Source organism: Zonotrichia leucophrys, chromosome 3, assembly GCF_028769735.1.
Source record: "Zonotrichia leucophrys gambelii isolate GWCS_2022_RI chromosome 3, RI_Zleu_2.0, whole genome shotgun sequence".
Taxonomy (NCBI): domain Eukaryota; kingdom Metazoa; phylum Chordata; class Aves; order Passeriformes; family Passerellidae; genus Zonotrichia; species Zonotrichia leucophrys.
In genome coordinates, this window is record NC_088172.1 from 92,510,045 (window position 1) to 92,527,214 (window position 17,170).

Below are 17,170 nucleotides of genomic sequence, written 5' to 3' on the forward strand. Positions count from 1 at the left end.
AGAGAAGAAGCAGCAGAACCAAAAGAGAACAGATCAAGGGCAAGGAACAGAAGAAGGAGCATTTTTTAGACCTCTGGCAGTAGAGGCTTTAGCAGAAGGTTTGCAGACCTTCTTCACATGTTTGACAGTGAAAGTCTTTCCTCCTGCTTTGGCTGGCATAATGTGGCATTTAAGCAGTTCTTTTTTAGAATACATTGGGCTACTCTTGTTTCACTTGGCTCCCAGGCCTTGCTGTGTTAGCTGGGTGCTGGTTGGGCTCCTTCAGCCCTGCTTTCCAGGAGATGGGCAGGCACCAGAGGAGGGTGCACAGAAATCAGCACTGACAGGGACCTCCCCTGCATTGAAAGCACTGCTCAAACTTGCAGAAGTGCAGGTGGTTGTTTCTGCACTCATTTCTTCTCCCCCATTGGCAGCAGCAGAGCCATCGAGGCATCAGCACTGTCCCCCAACTCTGTCACTGCACTGTGATCAAGGCCTTTTCCTTCCCTTAGGTGCATGTCCATGGCAGCTTTTTTTTTTTTTTAATAAAGCAGACTTTTGATTTCTTTCTTTTTTCTCCCACTGTGTCCATCCCATCCCCTCCTGTTCCATGGAGCTGGATCTTTGTGCCAGGCTGCACTTTGCCATCTCACCTTAGAGCCAGGTGGGGAGGAACAGAAAGGAAATTCTGTAGAATATAAAAACATGAAATATGACCTCGCTGTTTTCTTTTCCTGGGCCACACTGCACTGCCTGTACCCAAGGGGATCTGGGAGTGCAGATATGTTCAGGACTCACCTTCTCATGGTTAGCTGAGAGTGCTCACCTGAACCAACCCACACGCTAACCCCTCCTGCTCTTCCTTCCCCCTGCAGATCCAGAGTGGGTTTGGATGTAAAATCAACCCTTCCCTGTGGCACAGAGCAGTGTCATGCTGGTCTGCCTGACACAAGGTGTTCCATTAAAATGGCCAGCCAAGTTTTATCACTGGTGTTAAAGCTGGCAGAGCATCTGGGCAAGCGTGCACCTACCCACACGGTTTTTCTTCCCAAGGGATGGAGGATGGCCTGGTTTACCAAGGTGTCAGGGCCTGCACAAGGCACTGGACTTCAGGCAAAAGGTTCTAGAGGCTATTTCTGACCATTGAAATTCCCTCCTGTGCATTTCCAGACCCTGATGGTCCAAGAGAACCAGATGGTCCCCCGATTCCCTGGAATTTCCATTAGAAGGGGCTGTACCCTATCCCCTTACCCATTATTTTCTATCCCCAGGTGTTGCCATTGACATTTGTCCCCAAGCTGCCCTCTTTTCCTGGGTGTTTCCTGAGGGTTTCTCCCCACCTTTCCCTTGCAGACACATTTGCCAGCAAAGTAGCAGCAACGCAGGACCAGTACGCGGACGCGTCCATCGGGAACGTCACCGGCAGCAACGCCGTGAACGTTTTCCTGGGCATCGGGGTGGCCTGGTCCATCGCGGCCATCTACCACGCGGCGCACGGACAAGCCTTCCAAGTCTCCCCTGGCACACTGGCCTTCTCCGTCACCCTCTTCACCATTTTTGCTTTTATCAGTGTGGGAGTGCTGCTCTACCGGCGGAGACCCGAGATCGGAGGTGAGCTGGGCGGGCCGCGGACTTCCAAGCTGCTCACATCCTCACTCTTTATCCTCCTCTGGCTCTTGTACATATTCTTCTCATCTCTGGAAGCCTACTGCCACATAAAGGGCTTCTAAAGGGACAATCAGAGATAGTAAATATGTGTATATCTATATATATCTATATAGAGTGATATATAGGTATAGATATAGATATAAAGCTGTGTATAATGAACAGAGAAAGAATAAAAGAGATTTGCCATGTTCACATACCTGCTGATGGAAAGCGGCTTTGGAGCATCCTTTGAACTAGGCAGGACCCCAAAGCCAGCAGGACCCCTCCCCAGGCAGCGGCCCCAGCCAGGAGCCAGGGGCAGGGCCCTGTCTGCAGCTCGACCAACAGGAGCGGCCGATGGCCACCGAGCCCCTTCCATGGCTGACTCCCACCCGCTGGCCCCGGGAAGACGGATGAGAAGGCGACCGGGGCGTGTCGGTGTGAGCAAGGCCAGAGTAGCTGGTGAGAAACAGAGCAGTGGGCAAGGGAAGGAGAGGAGAGCAAGGGTTCTGATCTCCCACCGCATCCAGCTGCCTTCGCCACCCGGGAACAGGCCCTCTGGCCCTGCTGGAGAGGAGCGAGAGACCGAACTGAAGACAAGGGGAAACTGGGAGCTTTCTAAGGATAGAACACAAACCGTTTTCGTCATTGCTTTGGGGTTGGTTTTTTTGTTTCGTTCTGGCGTGTGTACAACTAGCATTTCCCACCCACATGCCCCTCACCTTTCCCTGTCCGTGCTTTGGGGGTGCACAGCCGCAGCCTCGTGTCCCGTGTCCCAAGCCGAGGCCGCGCGGAGCGGCGGGAGCCTTCCTCCCACTCCTCCGCCTCCTCGGGCATGCTGTCGTGGTACTTGTAACATTTGCATGAATGAAATGAAATCTATCTGTATATAGCATCCTATAGCGATAGTCCTTCCAACCATGTGGGTTGAGCATTGCAGATTACAAGCGTTTTCTTTTCACTGGGTTTTATTTATTTTTAGTTAGTTCGGTTTTGCCATAGGGTTTTGCTCGTTTGTTTGTTTGTTTCCTCTTAGCGGGGGTGGAAAGGATGGAAAGCTGTCCCCACTCACTGCTCGTGGCATGGCTCCATGAGAAGCAATAACAGCCATGCAGTTGTAGGTTTTCAGGGGAGGAAAACCCACACCCCAGAGCCTTCAGGCTCTGTCCAGCTGACGTGCTGAAGCCAGTGTGAGGCCTCCTCTGCCCACAGGAGGTGTTACACAGGGTCCCAGGGAGTGGGGTGAGCAGTCTGAGGGGAGCAAGCTTGGCTGACTCCCAGCACCCCACATGCTTCTGCCTTTTGAGTCGGTGGCTGCCTCAAAGCCCTTGGCCCCCTGCTATTGCCTGTACCCCCAGAGGTGTAGTGACAGCCCCTGTTTCTGAGTGTTAAGCCATCAGGACCAGTCCCCAAAGCTGGTCCTTCCCCACAGCCATTTGGAGGCAGGGCTGAAGGGCCGTGCGAGATCTCCCACTCCACTGAGCGTGACCAGGACGCATCCCCCAGGAAAAGGTCGTGTTTTGCACTCTCCAAATCCCAAGTCACTGGACAGGATGAGACAGGGAGGTGTGACTCAGCATCACCCCCTGGTGCCAGGAGTGCAGGCTGGGATAGAGAGCTGAGCCAGGGAAATGTGGGTGTAGAGCTCCCCGGGGCACCGACACTGGGCACTGGTGGTGAGAGATGTCTCCTGACCCGCTGCCCTTTGCCAGGCTTCCTGACATTCCAGCCAGGCAAACTCCCAGCCTGCATGTCCATGGTGAGCTCTTCCCACTCAGCTGAAAACCATGTCTGATGCTTGTACCATAACCAGCTGGCTGGGGGTATTTGTACTCATCTTGAACTATCTGTGGAAATTTTAATTAACCTGCTGTAAGATTTTCTCTAGGAATATGAAGTTGTGGTTTATGGGTTTTTTTTTTCTTCTCGAGCCTTTTTTCACTTTTGATTTGTTTTGGGGTTTTTCTTTTTTGTTTCTCATTGTTTTGGGGAAAAATCAAACACAGGTGCAGGTTGTTCAGGTTTATGATTACTTTTATGTACAATGATTTCATTTTCATCTGTTTGGCTTCATTTTTTTCTTTGTGTGTATTGCCCACCACTATAGGCAGTGAGTCCACTAATTGTGATGATCCTTATCAATGGTACACAATGCACAGAGAAATAAAGTTTGTAATGATTCCTGATGGATCCAGTACTGCTCCTGCATATTCTCTATGGAAAACCCTTCTCTCCCCTCCAGCTGTTTCCATCATAGCCATCTCTCCTTGACTCATTGGTTTGCCTTCCCTGTGTTTCTGCCTCTGGCAGGGGCAGTGGTGCCTTGGCACGGCTGCCCCTGCCCCATCCCATGCCCTTCCTCCCTCTCCATCTCCATGGTGCCTCAGGCTCGGTGTGTGCTGCGCTACAGCCACGGCTCACAGCCTGCTCCACTCTCAGGGGGAGGCAGGAAACCACCCAGGACAAAGCTGCAGGGCAGCCCACCCTGCTGGGGCCAGCAGCTGCCCCCGTGCTGGGTTAAGCCCTAGGCTGGGGGAGAGCTGTGGGGTGCCCCCAAGGTACCAAGCAGCTCTTTCTGCTTGTGTCCTCTATACAACTGCTCCTGCTCTCACTGCAGCCTCACAGTGACCTGTGAGGGTTAAACCACGAGCTAACCATGGGGGAGAATGCAAGAGGTGCATTGCCAGGACCGGGTCCATGGGTGCCAAAGCAGATCTGGGGCACCCCACAAGGCTGGGCTGCTCTCAGGAGGTGCCTGCCCAAGCCCCAGCCCAGGATCCATGGGCCATTTCAGACCCATCTGTGCCTCCACACAGCTCAGCCAGCACTGAGGAGCAGAAAAGTCTCCCCATGGCCAGGGATGTTGCTCCTCCCTGTGTTTCATCCAGCATCTGTTGAGCTGTCCCCAGATAAACCCTCCCTGCAGTGCCTGGGAGGTCCTGCTCTGACAGCTGAACTCAAACACCAGCCCTGGAGACGGGCCCCAGGCAAGCACTGCCTTCAACATTCCCGGCAGAGAGCACGGCCAGCAGTGTCCATGAGCTTCTCCCGGGCAGTGCATCGTGAAAGCAAAGCAGCTCCTCTGACCCAGTAATTGCATCTGCTGAAAGGTGATGTGGGTGTTTTCCCCTCATCATTTGCTCCTTCAGAATTAATTGCCTTTGCTGAAATAATTAACAAGTCAAATGGGACTTGTGTGGCTACTTAGGTTAGCAGACAGTAAATAACTCTTGTGCTCACGGAGCTTTCCAAAGGGAATGATGGAGCAGTGCTTGCTGAGGACAAGGCTGAACACCAGCCCTGGTCATGCAGTTGCTCTCTGCCAGCTGTGTGCTTTGGGCATCTTTACCGAGGCTGTGCCCATGTGACCTGAGTGTGCCCAGTGTGACCTGAGTGTGCCCAGTGGCTCGTGGAGGGGTCACAGGGAGCAGCCAGGGGAAGCAGTGCTCCCAAGGGTGCCAGGCCTGCTCTTCTGCACAGTCTCCTCTTCAAACCACACTCTCCAAAGGCAGAAGAGAGCTGCCCTCCCTGAGAGGACACTGGCTGGCAGCGCTGGGAGGCAGCAGGAGGAAGCACATCCCCAGCACAGTCACGCCTTGTCACAGCTCAGCTCCCTGGATCCCCTGTCCAATGCCAGAACTCTCCCATCTCTTCCTCATCCAGCCTCCCACCCTTGCCTGCACAGGGAGAGCATCGAGCACCTCTGGTACAGGCCCTGGTAAAGGGTTTATGGATGTTGCCAGAAGCAGCAGCTCAAACCTTCGGCCTCCATCCATTTCCCTGCCCCATTTGCTCTCACCCCCTCTCATCACCCCACCAGCCAAAGGCAAACCTTTCCTTGGAAAAGGATGCAGCACATGTCCAAAGGATATTCAGGGACCGGAGACACCCACACTGCCAAGCACATGGGGACGAGCAGAAGGAGCACACCAGTGACAGCCCCAGCCATCCTGGACAAACCACATTGCCATGGCGTGGAGGCAAATCCCATCCACAACCTGAACACTGGGAGAAGGCACAAGAAAAAAGGAAAGAGCCACAGATCTGCAGTGCCTCATGGCTGAGCCCACCTTGACTGCCACTGTGCCAGGGCAGCACAGGGACTGCTCCATCCCAAGGTGTGGACCCCTCATCTCCAGCCAAAGGAGGCTCCTGTCCCTGTGTCACCCGTGCCAGGCAGCCCCTGGTGCCTGGCAACCATCACAAGAGTCCTTGTGCATCCTCACCCTGCTCCCTGGAGGGACAGAGGGGAGAAGGGAGGCCTGGAGCGCGCCTGGTCACGAGCCTGGCTGTGAACTCTCTGCTCTGTTTCTGCTGTGGGCAGGCACTGGGGAGGCAGAGCCCCTCTGTTATTGTTACAGCTATTTTTAAATTCTCGCGTAAGAATCGGCGGTGTTGGTGGCCATATACATAACTCAGGAGGAAGTTCAACTGCATTCCTGGAGGGACAGAGCTGAGCAGAGCCAGAAAGTGAGGAAAACTTAATGCTGGACAGTGTAATTCCAGGACAAAGCCTTGCATTATTTTCTGTCAGCTTTGGCACCCAAGCCCTCCTGGAGAAACGTGTTTGCAGAGCACCAGGAACCTCTCTGGCCTCTCTGGGCACACAGTGACCAACTATTGATGCCTGTACCCGTGCTCAGCACAGCTCTGGAAAAGCCTGTTTATCTTGTAAAACACTGGCTTGCACAGAAAAGCATCCAGAGGCGTCCATATTCTTGCAAAAAGCGCCGAGGGACAATAAATACAGAGAGATTCCTCACCTTTTAAGGACTTGAGCCTTTCTGCTGCTGGAACTGGAGGTGCCAAGAACCTCTTGCCAGGCAGCAGCACCCCTCACACGGAGGGAAGGGACACTGAAAGGGAAAGGGGCCTGCCTGGCCATGTAGGAGCTGTTATCAGCAAAGACAGGCAGAGCTTGCTGCCATCAGCAGGGTTTTCTGCCTGTGGGATGCCCCTGAGAGCATCCAAGGAGTCTCCACAGGGCCTTGCTCTCTCTCTGGAGTATCTCAAGAGCAGCCAGTGCTGCCCCTGGGACTCAGCACCCCCAGGGTGGTTCAGCACCTCTCCTGCAGGATCTGCACCTTCCCTTGGCTCCTTCCCCTTTCCCAAAGGGAATGCCAGCTTGGGGCTGCCCTCACCACAAGTGTGGAAGAGGGCACTGGGGCACCCACTGTTCCTACTCTGGATCACTGCTGGAGCTGGGTGTGCCAGTGGGATGCCCAGCACCGGAGGGCACAGGGAAGGGACAAGTGCCAAGGGCTCCCACCCAGACCTGGAAACCTTGTTCAAGCACTGCCACAGCCTGTCCTGGCTGCCAGGGGCATGGCATGCACCTGGATTTCTGCACAGACACAGCACAGCCTCCAGCTTCTCTGGCTGCCCGTGGTACCAACCCCAGACAGGATTTTTGTCTCTTTGAGTCAAAACAGCCCTTGGCCTGGAAAGCTTCCTGCCCCTCCAGTACACAGGGTCAGGTGGCAATGGGAAGGACCATTAGTGACCCACCATTAGTGATCCCACCTGGTGCAGGGTCCTCCACGTTCCGCCTCGAGCCATCTCAAGGTCCCAAAATCTACACTCAGTGGCAATCCAGCCTGCAGCCTGCTCTGTGCTTGCCTCCCCTGTGAAGCCTCTTCACATTCCACTTTCTCCCAAGCTCCCAGCAGAGGAGCATCCTCTGTCCCTCTGTCCTGCCCCGCAGCTGGGGGTTTCCTGTGTGCGACAGATTTCCTTCCTCACAGCACTGAACAGCAGCCCTTGTTAGCTCAGCCTTGCTGTTTGTGTCTCAAGGCAAAGATGAACCACCCCACATCATGGACCTGAGCCCCTAAAACCAAGGAGCCTACAAACTTCCACACAAACCCCACAAACCCTCCTGCTCATCACCAAGGCACATCACAGCCACTGCCCCCAGGCACAGTTTTTATTGTGCCACTGTCCTTCACTCATTAGTCTGTGGAAGTTTTTTTGCTGGATTTCCACCATTATCAAGTCCCACAGATGCTCCAACTCCACCCCCAATCCCAACATCCTCTATGCTTCCAAAACAAACTAATTTGCTTTATCTGGGGGTTCAAGGCTTTCCTGCCTTTGCTTGAAATGGGCACTTGAAGTAGAACAAGTTGCAATGGCTTGGGATGCTTATCCACACTTGGAGCTCCTAAACCCTTGCAGCATGTGGGAAACTGCCACAGGGCTCTGTCCCTGCACCTCCCAACCTCTTTGTGGGGGTGGGATTTATTTCTCCTCCATTTCTTTCAGCTCAGAGGAGTCTCTTGAGAGATGGGAGGATGAGACCTGCATGGAGCACAGCCATGCTCTGCTTTCCTGATGGAAATTGCCTGTCCATGGCACTGCCATCCCCAGGAGTGTGTGCCCCACTGCCCCTGGCAGGGTCCTCACTCACAGAAGTATGAGATTCTGGCAGATGAACCGCTTTGCAGAGATACTTAGAAACATGCAGAATTTCTAAGTCCCTGTGAAATTGCTGTGCTGGCACGGGCAAGGCTGGATCCTGGTGTTGCAAAAGTGTCCCAGAGCTTGTTTGGGAACATTAATGAAAGGTTTCACAAACCAGCAGCTTTGTGATTCCCAAGGATGTGGGGAGGTGCACAAGTGGATTTCTCCTTGTTTCATGTGATGCTGAGATGCCTCCCTTGGCTTCAGCTCCAGCCCTGTGCCCTGCCCGGCCTTGCAGTAGGAGCTGTAATGAGCTGGCCCTTGGCTGAACTCCTCCTGCTCAAATGAGAACAAACTCATGACTGTTTGTGTCTTCATTTGCTGGCCCCATGTTGCCTCCTTCATCTTGCGAGCTCTTGAGGAAAATGTGCCCATGCAGGGAGCCTTGCAGGAGCCCTGCTTGTCTTGCTCTTTAATCAGGAAACACAAACTACTTTCTGCAGCTCAAGAGAGCAAAAGATGGCAATAATATCTCTTACATTGCAGGCACTGTGTTAGCAAGGAGGAAAATGTTATTTATTTTTTCCCTGACAGTACTTGTCCTACTTCTTTTTTCCATAATGCATTAAGTGTTAGGAGGCACAGCTCTGCACACAGTCCAGCTCTCAAGACTACCTGTTGAGGACATTGCTCAGCAATCCAGCAGTTTTGTTTGTGGATGAAGGGCAGAAGGTGGTGAATTCTCCTAGGACTCCTAGCTCCTGCAGGAAGACACAGCCATGCTGGCAAAACCCACAAAACGCTGGGTTCTGTGAATTGCAGCCCTTTGCATCCTGGGTCTCTGTGCCAAGAAGACCTGGCATGAGGCTGTAAAATCCAAATCCTGAACTTCCTGAAGACCACTCAGCAGTGATGGGAGCACCTTTATCCCTCCTGCTGTCTCCAGGCTGCCCAGAGAGGTCTCTGGCACACCCGGTGCTCACCTCGTGAGAACGTCACCGCTGATCGAGCAAGAAGAGGACAAGGAGTAGACAGACCACGTCCTACCTCCCACCCCAAATACAAACCCACAGGATATTCCCAGCAAAAAGCAGCCAGACTGCCAGGCAGTCCTTGGGAAACCTCTCCCATCTCAAAGGCAGCAGGTTCCCCATGGCACTCGCTCCCCACATCGCTGCCCTGAGGCAGGGGCTGCTCCCAGCTCAGCATCCTGCAGGCACAGCCAAAGGAGACACCTGGGCTTCCTTCTGGGAGCATCAGCCAGAGAGGCCTGCAAGGAGTGGCCATAATATTCCAAAGGAGAGATAAATGAGATGGGAATTAGTTAAAAACCCCTACAGCAGGGGTAATTTAGATCCATCACTTATTTTCTGCTGTAATGAAGTGGCCTAATTATCTTGATGCTTGAATGACCACTCCAGTTCTCAAAAGTCATTTCTGCACACTTGAATAGCTGCTCCTCCTTCTAGAGAAACCATCTCAGAAGGGAGCACATCTTCCTTGGCAGAGATGTAATCCATGTCAGCAGCTCCTCCCACTGTCCCTCTCGGGAGCAGAGGGACACTGGGGCAGGGAGCTGCCTGCACAGCCTGTCCCAGGGCTGCTGGACACTCCCCACAGCAAGGATCCCCTGGAACAGCAGGATGCAGGAGGGCAGGAGCTCAAAGTGGGCCTGAGAAGTGCTGGGGGCAGCTGGTGGCTGGATGCAGCCCATAGGGGAGACAGGCAGCAGGCGTGTGTGTGGTGAGTCTCCTCAGGGGCACCCCATGCCTGGGTGGTGGCTGGGGACAGCACTGCCAAGGCAAGTTGCCCTCTGGAATTTTGGATGTGCTCCAGAAAGAATGGCTCTCCCTTTCCTGCTCTCCTCTGAAGCCACCAGTCTCTGACAGGCTTCAATGTGTCCCTGCTCAGCACTCCAAGGGCAGCTCCCCCGGGGCAGCACTGGCAGGCAGGCAGGAGGAGGCTGTGACCACCCTTCCTGACGCACCCAAAGCCACCTGCCACCGCCATCCTGTCACCCATCACCCTGTGTGTGTCCCCTCACTACCACGAGGCACCCTAGGGCAGACAGACATCTTGTGCAAACCTTGACAGAGAGAGAGAGAAACAGAGAGATCTCTGACAGCCCAAGCAGCCCCCTGGTCCCCCCAGCAGGGACAGGGCAGGCAGACCCCAGCTGGACAGAGCCAAATTATTCCAAAGCTGAGCTGAGAGTTTGCAGAAGAGCTGGTTTGCCTGGAGACAGAAACCAGAGCACGGGTCATAAATTGAACTCCACCTTCCCTCTGCCTCCTGCGCCATGCTTGGTGCCACGGGCTGGCCCTGCCCCAGCTTGTGCCCCAAGCTGAGGGTCACCCCCAGGCTCAGCAGCTGGAGCCCCCCAGTCTCTCTGTCTCTGTCACAGTTCCTCACAAATTCAATGGCACAATGCAGCTACACTATTTGAAAAGCCATAATATTTGTTGGTACGACTCTTTTATTACTGTCAATTTATATATATATTTGTTGATAAAAGAGGTCATCTTGGGAGACACTTCCAGTCTACTGGGAAATAATTGTCCGATGCTGTATATTCTGTACATGCTGTATAAACAAAGCAAAATATGTAAATCTCAACGTTTGGTGGACTTGGTGCTGCAGGGGCAGACTGGCACCAGGCAAGGCCCCTTCTGGGGCGCCACGGCCGGGGCTGGGGGCTCCCAGCAGCGTCCCCATCCTGCTGGGCCCTGGCACGGCCTGGGGCAGGAGCTGGCCCTGAGGCTCCCTCGGTGCTTTCCCTGCACGAAGGTGGAAGGGGCAGCTTTGGGATTTGGGAGCAGGAGCAGCTGCACCTTCCCTCCCTCCCTCCTTCCCGGGGCACAGCCAGACCCATCCGGAGCTCGGTGTCACCCAGCCCGCAGCCAGCACCCAGCAGGACATCCGTGAGCCTTGGGGGTCCCAGAGAGAGCTCGGTGTCACCCGGCTGCTCCCCAGCCCGCCCAGCACGACATCCGTGAGCCTTGGGGGTCCCAGGGAGACGATTCCTCGCGGGAAGGCAGAGACTGGCTCCGAGCATCCAGCTTCTCCAGCTCCTTCCCAGCCAAGCCAGCCGCCCTCCCCGGCGCGTTCTACAGCAGCCACGGGCTGTGACTTTCTAGCCCGACACACGCTCCTAGGAAACCTGTTTCATATTTTCCGTGGTATCGGTCTACAACTTTTGAAATTATTGGACACAGTCGTGGTAGCCTAAAAGTTGTGCTGAGCTCATATATTTTTATATTTGTGGTGTTTTCCTATCAATAGAGAGTAGTGAACCCTATAGCTGAAAGTGAACTATTCCAAATAAATATATGACTGCAGAAAATATTTGTAAAAATAATTTATTTTAAATATTCTGCCAAAGATAGCTCTCTAATGATCTGTAAGATGTCGTTTCTCTCTTTTTGCTCTGAATGTCATTGTGAAAGAACCTTTCTCCCCATATCTTTTGAAGATTTTTTTTTTTTTGTATCTTTAAGGGCAAAGAAATATTCCAATGATTTTTTACTAGAGCAGTAAATAGAGTAGTAGGGAGGCACGAGACAACTCTGCAAAGGTGACAAATAGGATCCAGTAACAATCACTCTGAAAATCCGGTTTTTCCCATGGTTCCTCTGGCTGACAGATGGGGTTGGAATCCTGGGACAGCTGTCCAGCAGGAAGACCTTGGCTGCTGCTGCTGCTGCTGCTGTGGCTGCTGTGTACCTTACCCGAAGGAGGGAAATCTCCTGAGAATCCCATCCCCAGGCTTGAGGCATTTGGATCGCCTTGCATCCAATCTTAGCCTCTCCATTATTTATGGGCATAATTTATTCATTATCCCTTAATAGGCCCTGTGGCACATGGGGAACCCTCCCCCAGAGCTTTGTGGGGCTTCAGCCCAAGCCATTCCCTCCACACCCCTGCCAGCAGCCCTGAACCCCTGGCACAGGGAATCCTGCTGGCATCCAGACCTGTCCCTTCCTCACGTGGGGACAGGGCAGGGGACACCCAGCCACCAGGGGACACTTTGGCAAGAGGATCCATCCCTGCAGGTATCCACTTAAACAAGGGGAAGTACAGCCTTTTACCATGGAGAAGCTGCCTAGATTAGCGTTTGAGAAATGACTATTTTTTTATTATTATTGCAGAGAGAAATCTTTCCCTTTTCATTTCTCCCTTTTGAAATGATTTTTCAATACTAGGGAAAGCCTTCATTATCTTCTGTGATCCCCCAGGTCTGCTGCAGTGGAAATAAATCCTCAGCCATGTCTGTTAGGCTCCACCACTTCAAAGAGATTCTTGGCTCAGATTTTTCTCCCTTCTGAGCAGATTCACAATTTCTTAAGTGTCTTGGTCATAAAGGTCTGGAGGAATTAATGGGCAAAAAAAGAAATAAAAGCCCTGTTCCAGTGAATGTGTTTCCACAAGCGATTCAACTTTTGACTCCCCCAAGGTCAGGCACGTGTTTTATCGGGAAGGGAGGTGGGAAAAGCAGTTTCCAAGCCATAGGGTGTGGTGGGTGCGGAGGGAGGACTGCTGTCCGTGGGTGGCACACTCTGCAGCGTGGGGAGCACTGCCAGGGAGCCTTTGCTCCCCCGGGCTCTGCAGCTGCTGCGCCGCAGGGAAACAGAGCGAGCCAGGGAAGACTATGGTGAGAAGAATTGGGTTTCTGATCACTGTGCATTTTGTTAATTAGTGAATTCAAATAGTTTTATTTTTACCAAAAACAGATAATGTTTATTCCAGTAAAGACAACTGTTGACTTGAGATATATATAAATATATATATATATATAATTTGAATGGTTTATATCCTGTTGCTCTAACTACATAAAATGGAAACATGTTGCAAGTTGTGTCATTTCAATATACAAAATAAATGACTTTTCCCTGCATGCTGCCTGGGTATGTTGTGATTTGAATTAAGAGTTATATTTGAATTGCCTTATTCAAGAGGTTGTATGTTACCTAACTGGGGAATGACCTGGCACTGTTCATCACATTACATGTGTACTTGATGCTGTGTTATGTCAAATTCAGATGAGTTGTCTGTCATCTATGTATTTCGTGGGAGATCTTTTATCTTGTTAAACTGTGATATGTAAACCTTCATTGCCTGAAATAGTCACAGTTGTATAAATCAGTGTCTTCAGCTGTTTTCCTAATTTTAACACAATTCCTAACACAAAATATAGATGTTTGTAAATTCTTCATTCATTTGGTCTATTTTTATGTATGAGGCTTCTTTAATCTGGCAAAGCAATAAGATAAGGCAGCTTTCCCGGAATTTTTCAATCAAGGCTCAGCTACATTTCTATCCCTCGGCAAGAGGCAACAACCAATTTTCAGCAGGGACAATTGGCATTGGGGATGTCTGTTTATTGCTATTATCTCTCCTGGCTCGGACGGGCCATTATCAGAGCAGAACGCGATGATGAATGACGAGCCAGACGTGCGGCTCCTGCAGTGACAGCGCTGCTCGGGGTACCCCGGGGGCTCCCAGCGCCTCTCTCAGCCGGGCAGCCCCTTCCTCAGCCCACAGCCCCTTCCTCAGCCCCGCAGCCCCTTCCTCAGCCCCGCAGCGCCTCCCTCAGCCCCGCAGTGCCTCATTCAGCCCCCAGCGCCTCCCTCAGTCCAGAGCGCCTCATTCAGCCCCCAGCCCCTTCCTCAGCCCCGCAGCCCCTTCTTCAGAGCCTCCCTCAGCCCACAGCCCCTCCCTCAGCCCCACAGCCCCTCCCTCAGCCCCGCAGCCCCTCCTTCAGCCCCGCAGTGCCTCCCTCAGCCCACAGCGCCTCATTCAGCCCACAGCGCCTCCCTCAGCCCCGCAGCGCCTTCCTAAGCCCACAGCCCCTCCCTCAGCCCACAGCCCCTCCCTCAGCCCCGCAGCGCCTTCCTAAGCCCACAGCCCCTCCCTCAGCCCCGCAGCCCCTCCCTCAGCCCCGCAGCTCTGGGAGGGAGGGAGGGACGGAGGGAGGGAGGGACAGAGGGGTCCCTGCAGGCAGGAAACGGCTCGGCTTACAGAGCAGACCCCCAGGAGCCCACCTCCAGCTGGCAGACCACTGGAGCGTTTCTGGATATTTCTATGCCTAAAAGTAAAGCAGTGGTTGGGATCAGTCTGGCCGGAGTCAGTCGCGGTCCCTGCCCAGCTGTGCGGGTGCCGCACTGTCCCGAGGAGGAGCAGCGGAGGTGGTTCGGGCACACGAACCAAGCCCAGGCGTCTCAGCCGTGGTGTGAGCCCCTCCGTGCTCTCCCCACTGTTCCAGCCCGGACCGCAGTTGTACAGGAAACGCTGCTCGCTTTTTATTTCTGGTAACCATAAGAAACACATGGCCAGAGAAAAAGAAATTCCTGGAGCAGGACAAGCTGTGATGGTCCTGGGTTATTGAATCTCTATCCAGGGCTTCGAGTGCTAAAAAAATTCCCATCCCATCCACAAACGTACCCACCTCTTTTTCTCCCTTTAATGTTGGAAGGCTGTCAAAAGGGAAAAATGCGCTGGGAAGGGCTGGGGGAGCATGGGGAGGAGGTTGCCAGAGGCAGCGCGGTGCGGCAGCCCGCGAACCGCCCAGAGGACTGGGGGAAGCAGGCTTGCTAGAGGCGAGTGTGCGGTAGAAATTCTGGCTTTTGCTCCAGCCCCTGGGGGCTCTCAGCGTGACCCCAAGAGTGTCACGGCGGCCGCCGAGAGCCCCAGCGGCGCCACCGCGGCCGCCGAGCCCGGCGCAGCTCAGCGCTGGGGCGGGGCCCAAAGGGAGGAGGGGTCCCGTCTCCAAGCCCCGCCCCTCGCATCCCATTGGCTGCCGTCGGCCCCTCCCCTGTCGCCATTGGCTGGTGCGCGGCCGGGTTTCCCGCGCGCGCGGCCGGGCGCGATGGCGGCGGAGCGGGGCATGGAGCTGGTGCGGGAGCTGCACCGCGCCGCCGGCGGGCACCTCCCGCCCTTCCGGGTGAGCACCGGGAACACCGGGCGGGCCCCGCCGGCGGGCACCTCCCGCCCCTCCGGGTGAGCTCCGGGAACACCGGGCGGGCCCCGCCGGCGGCCCGCGCTCACTGGCTGTGCCGCTGTTGCAGACGGAGGAGCTGCGGCAGGCGCTGGAGGAGATGCGGGCGCTGTACGAGCGGAACCAGGCGGATGTGTGAGTTGGGCGCCGCTCCCGGCGCGTCCCGCACTGCACGGGCGGCGCTCCCCGACCCGCAGCTCTGCTCCTACTCCTCTTTATCCTCCCCTCATCCCCCAGGTCCGAAGCGAAGGCGGGACGGACGGACCTGATTTTCCTCATCCGGTTCCGGCACTGCTGCCTGCTCCGGAACCAGCGCTGCCTCCTGGCATACCTGTGAGTCCCCTGGCTCATCCCTGCCGGCACAGCGTCCCCAGGGACAGGGTGGCGGGACTCTCGGGCCGGGCAGGTGGCTTCTCCACGAGCAGCAAGGCAGCTCTGGAGCTGGTTCTCCTTGTGTTCGTTGCTGGTATCGTGGGAGCAAGGTTCTGCTTCCTCTTGCTCTTTGAAAGTTCAGATTAGTGGATGCCACTGTGGCCTGGGGATGTTGCCAACACTCGCCTCAGCAGAGGTGTTGGGTTTGCCCCATTTCTTCCCCTAGGTATGACCGGCTGCTACGGATCCGAGCACTGAGGTGGGAGTATGGCAGCGTTCTGCCCAACACCATCCAGTTCCACATGTCAGCTGAGGAAGTGAGTCAGCCGCATTTCAAACTTTTCCCCCCTTCCCACCTATTCCTCCTGATGGATTATTTAATCAAAATAGGGTAGTCTTCCCCCCACTATAAACATGACATTTAACATGTCTTTCTGTAAATTCTTACTCATGTGTATTCATTGTCTGTGGGTACAATCCTGTTCATGCCCGCAGGTGGAGTGGTTCAATCGGTACAAAAAGTCTCTGGCTACCTACATGAGGTCAGTCGGAGGAGAGGAGGGGCTGGACCTCACACAGGACATCAAACCTCCTAAAAGCCTGTACATTGAAGTAAGTGCAAGATTTCTGGCTTCTATCCATGAATAAACATTTCCATGACTATCTCTTTTTAAGCATTTCATCCCCATCCCAAATCAGTTCATCAAGCAAGACCTTTCAGAGTCCCAAAGCTTTCACAGGTTTCTGTGTTTTACTCTGCCTGCCAGCATTTTACTCCTTCTACTGAGAGCACAAAGCATGTTGAGAGATGGCCCTTCTGGTCTGCAGGGAGTTGTGGTGGGGCAAGTTATTCAGTAGGAGGTTTTTGCAGCAACTTTTAACTAGACCAGCTAGAAAGCATGTTCCCATACCAAGGACTGTCACTGGAGGGGGTGGTTGGTATTTTTCATTGAACTCTGACAGAGCTGTGTTCCCCCTTTGCAGGTGAGGTGTTTAAGAGACCATGGGGAGTTTGAGATCGATGATGGCACTACCATCCTGTTGAAGAAGAACAGCCAGGTACCTGTGGCAGGGGTGTGGTCTGTTCCCTTCCTTCCCTTTCACTCCCATGACATCCCCCCGGCCTTGCAGCATGTCCCAGTCCCTGCATACACAGCTCCTTGTGCTGTCTGCATGGTCCAGAGTGCAGCTCTGCCTATCTGGTACCATGAGGCACTGGATGTACAGCACAACAAATAGAGCTGGTTGTGTGCAGCAACAAATCCAACAAATCCATGGAGGCTTTTTCTGTGTTTGTGTGCAGCACTTTTTACCCCGCTGGAAATGTGAGCAGTTGATCAGACAAGGAATCCTGGAGCATGTTCTGTCCTGAGTGTGCAGGACAGGAGGGACAGCTCTTGGTGACCTGCCCACGATGGGGACTGAGCTCTGGTGTGTGCAGGACTTCAGAGACCTCAGTATTTCTGCAGTGGCATTCTCCCACTGCTAACAGCCTTTGATGCCTTAAAACCACAGGTCTTCATGAGCAAAGGGTGCATGCTGGTAACACAGCAATCCTGGGAATCCAGAGAGTGGGGGGACATAATCCAAGCCCCACAGCTACACCCAGGGTTTCTGAATGCATTTTTGTTTGGAGTAGTTCTTTGTTCATACTGTGCATGAAAGACACCAACTGGCTGGGCTCTAGAAGCCAGGAGAACTCCATGGTTGCAAAATAAAGAATTCCTTCAGTCTCTTGGGTTTTTAAGAGTTAATGTGGTGTTCATTCAGCACTGA

At 53.8% G+C, this 17,170-nt stretch overlaps 2 protein-coding genes across 5 annotated transcripts in view; both read left to right on the forward strand.

The window, feature by feature from the left end:
• SLC8A1 (solute carrier family 8 member A1) overlaps window positions 1-13,241 on the forward strand; it is a 114,875-nt gene extending 101,634 nt beyond the window's left edge. For all 4 annotated transcript variants that reach the window (XM_064709291.1, XM_064709288.1, XM_064709290.1 and 1 more), the window contains one exon: window positions 1,333-13,241. In XM_064709291.1, coding sequence (XP_064565361.1) covers window positions 1,333-1,709 — 377 coding nt within the window. In that variant the 3' untranslated portion in view covers window positions 1,710-13,241. The remainder of the gene's footprint in view (window positions 1-1,332) is intronic.
• Window positions 13,242-14,839: 1,598 nt separating this feature from the next.
• On the forward strand, window positions 14,840-17,143 carry GINS1 (GINS complex subunit 1). Its single transcript, XM_064709298.1, has 7 exons — window positions 14,840-14,968; window positions 15,093-15,157; window positions 15,260-15,355; window positions 15,621-15,711; window positions 15,890-16,006; window positions 16,379-16,453; window positions 16,698-17,143. The coding sequence occupies exons 1-7, from the start codon at window positions 14,894-14,896 to the stop codon at window positions 16,764-16,766; spliced, it is 588 nt and encodes a 195-aa protein (XP_064565368.1). The 5' UTR covers window positions 14,840-14,893; the 3' UTR covers window positions 16,767-17,143.
• The last annotated feature ends 27 nt before the right edge of the window (window positions 17,144-17,170 follow it).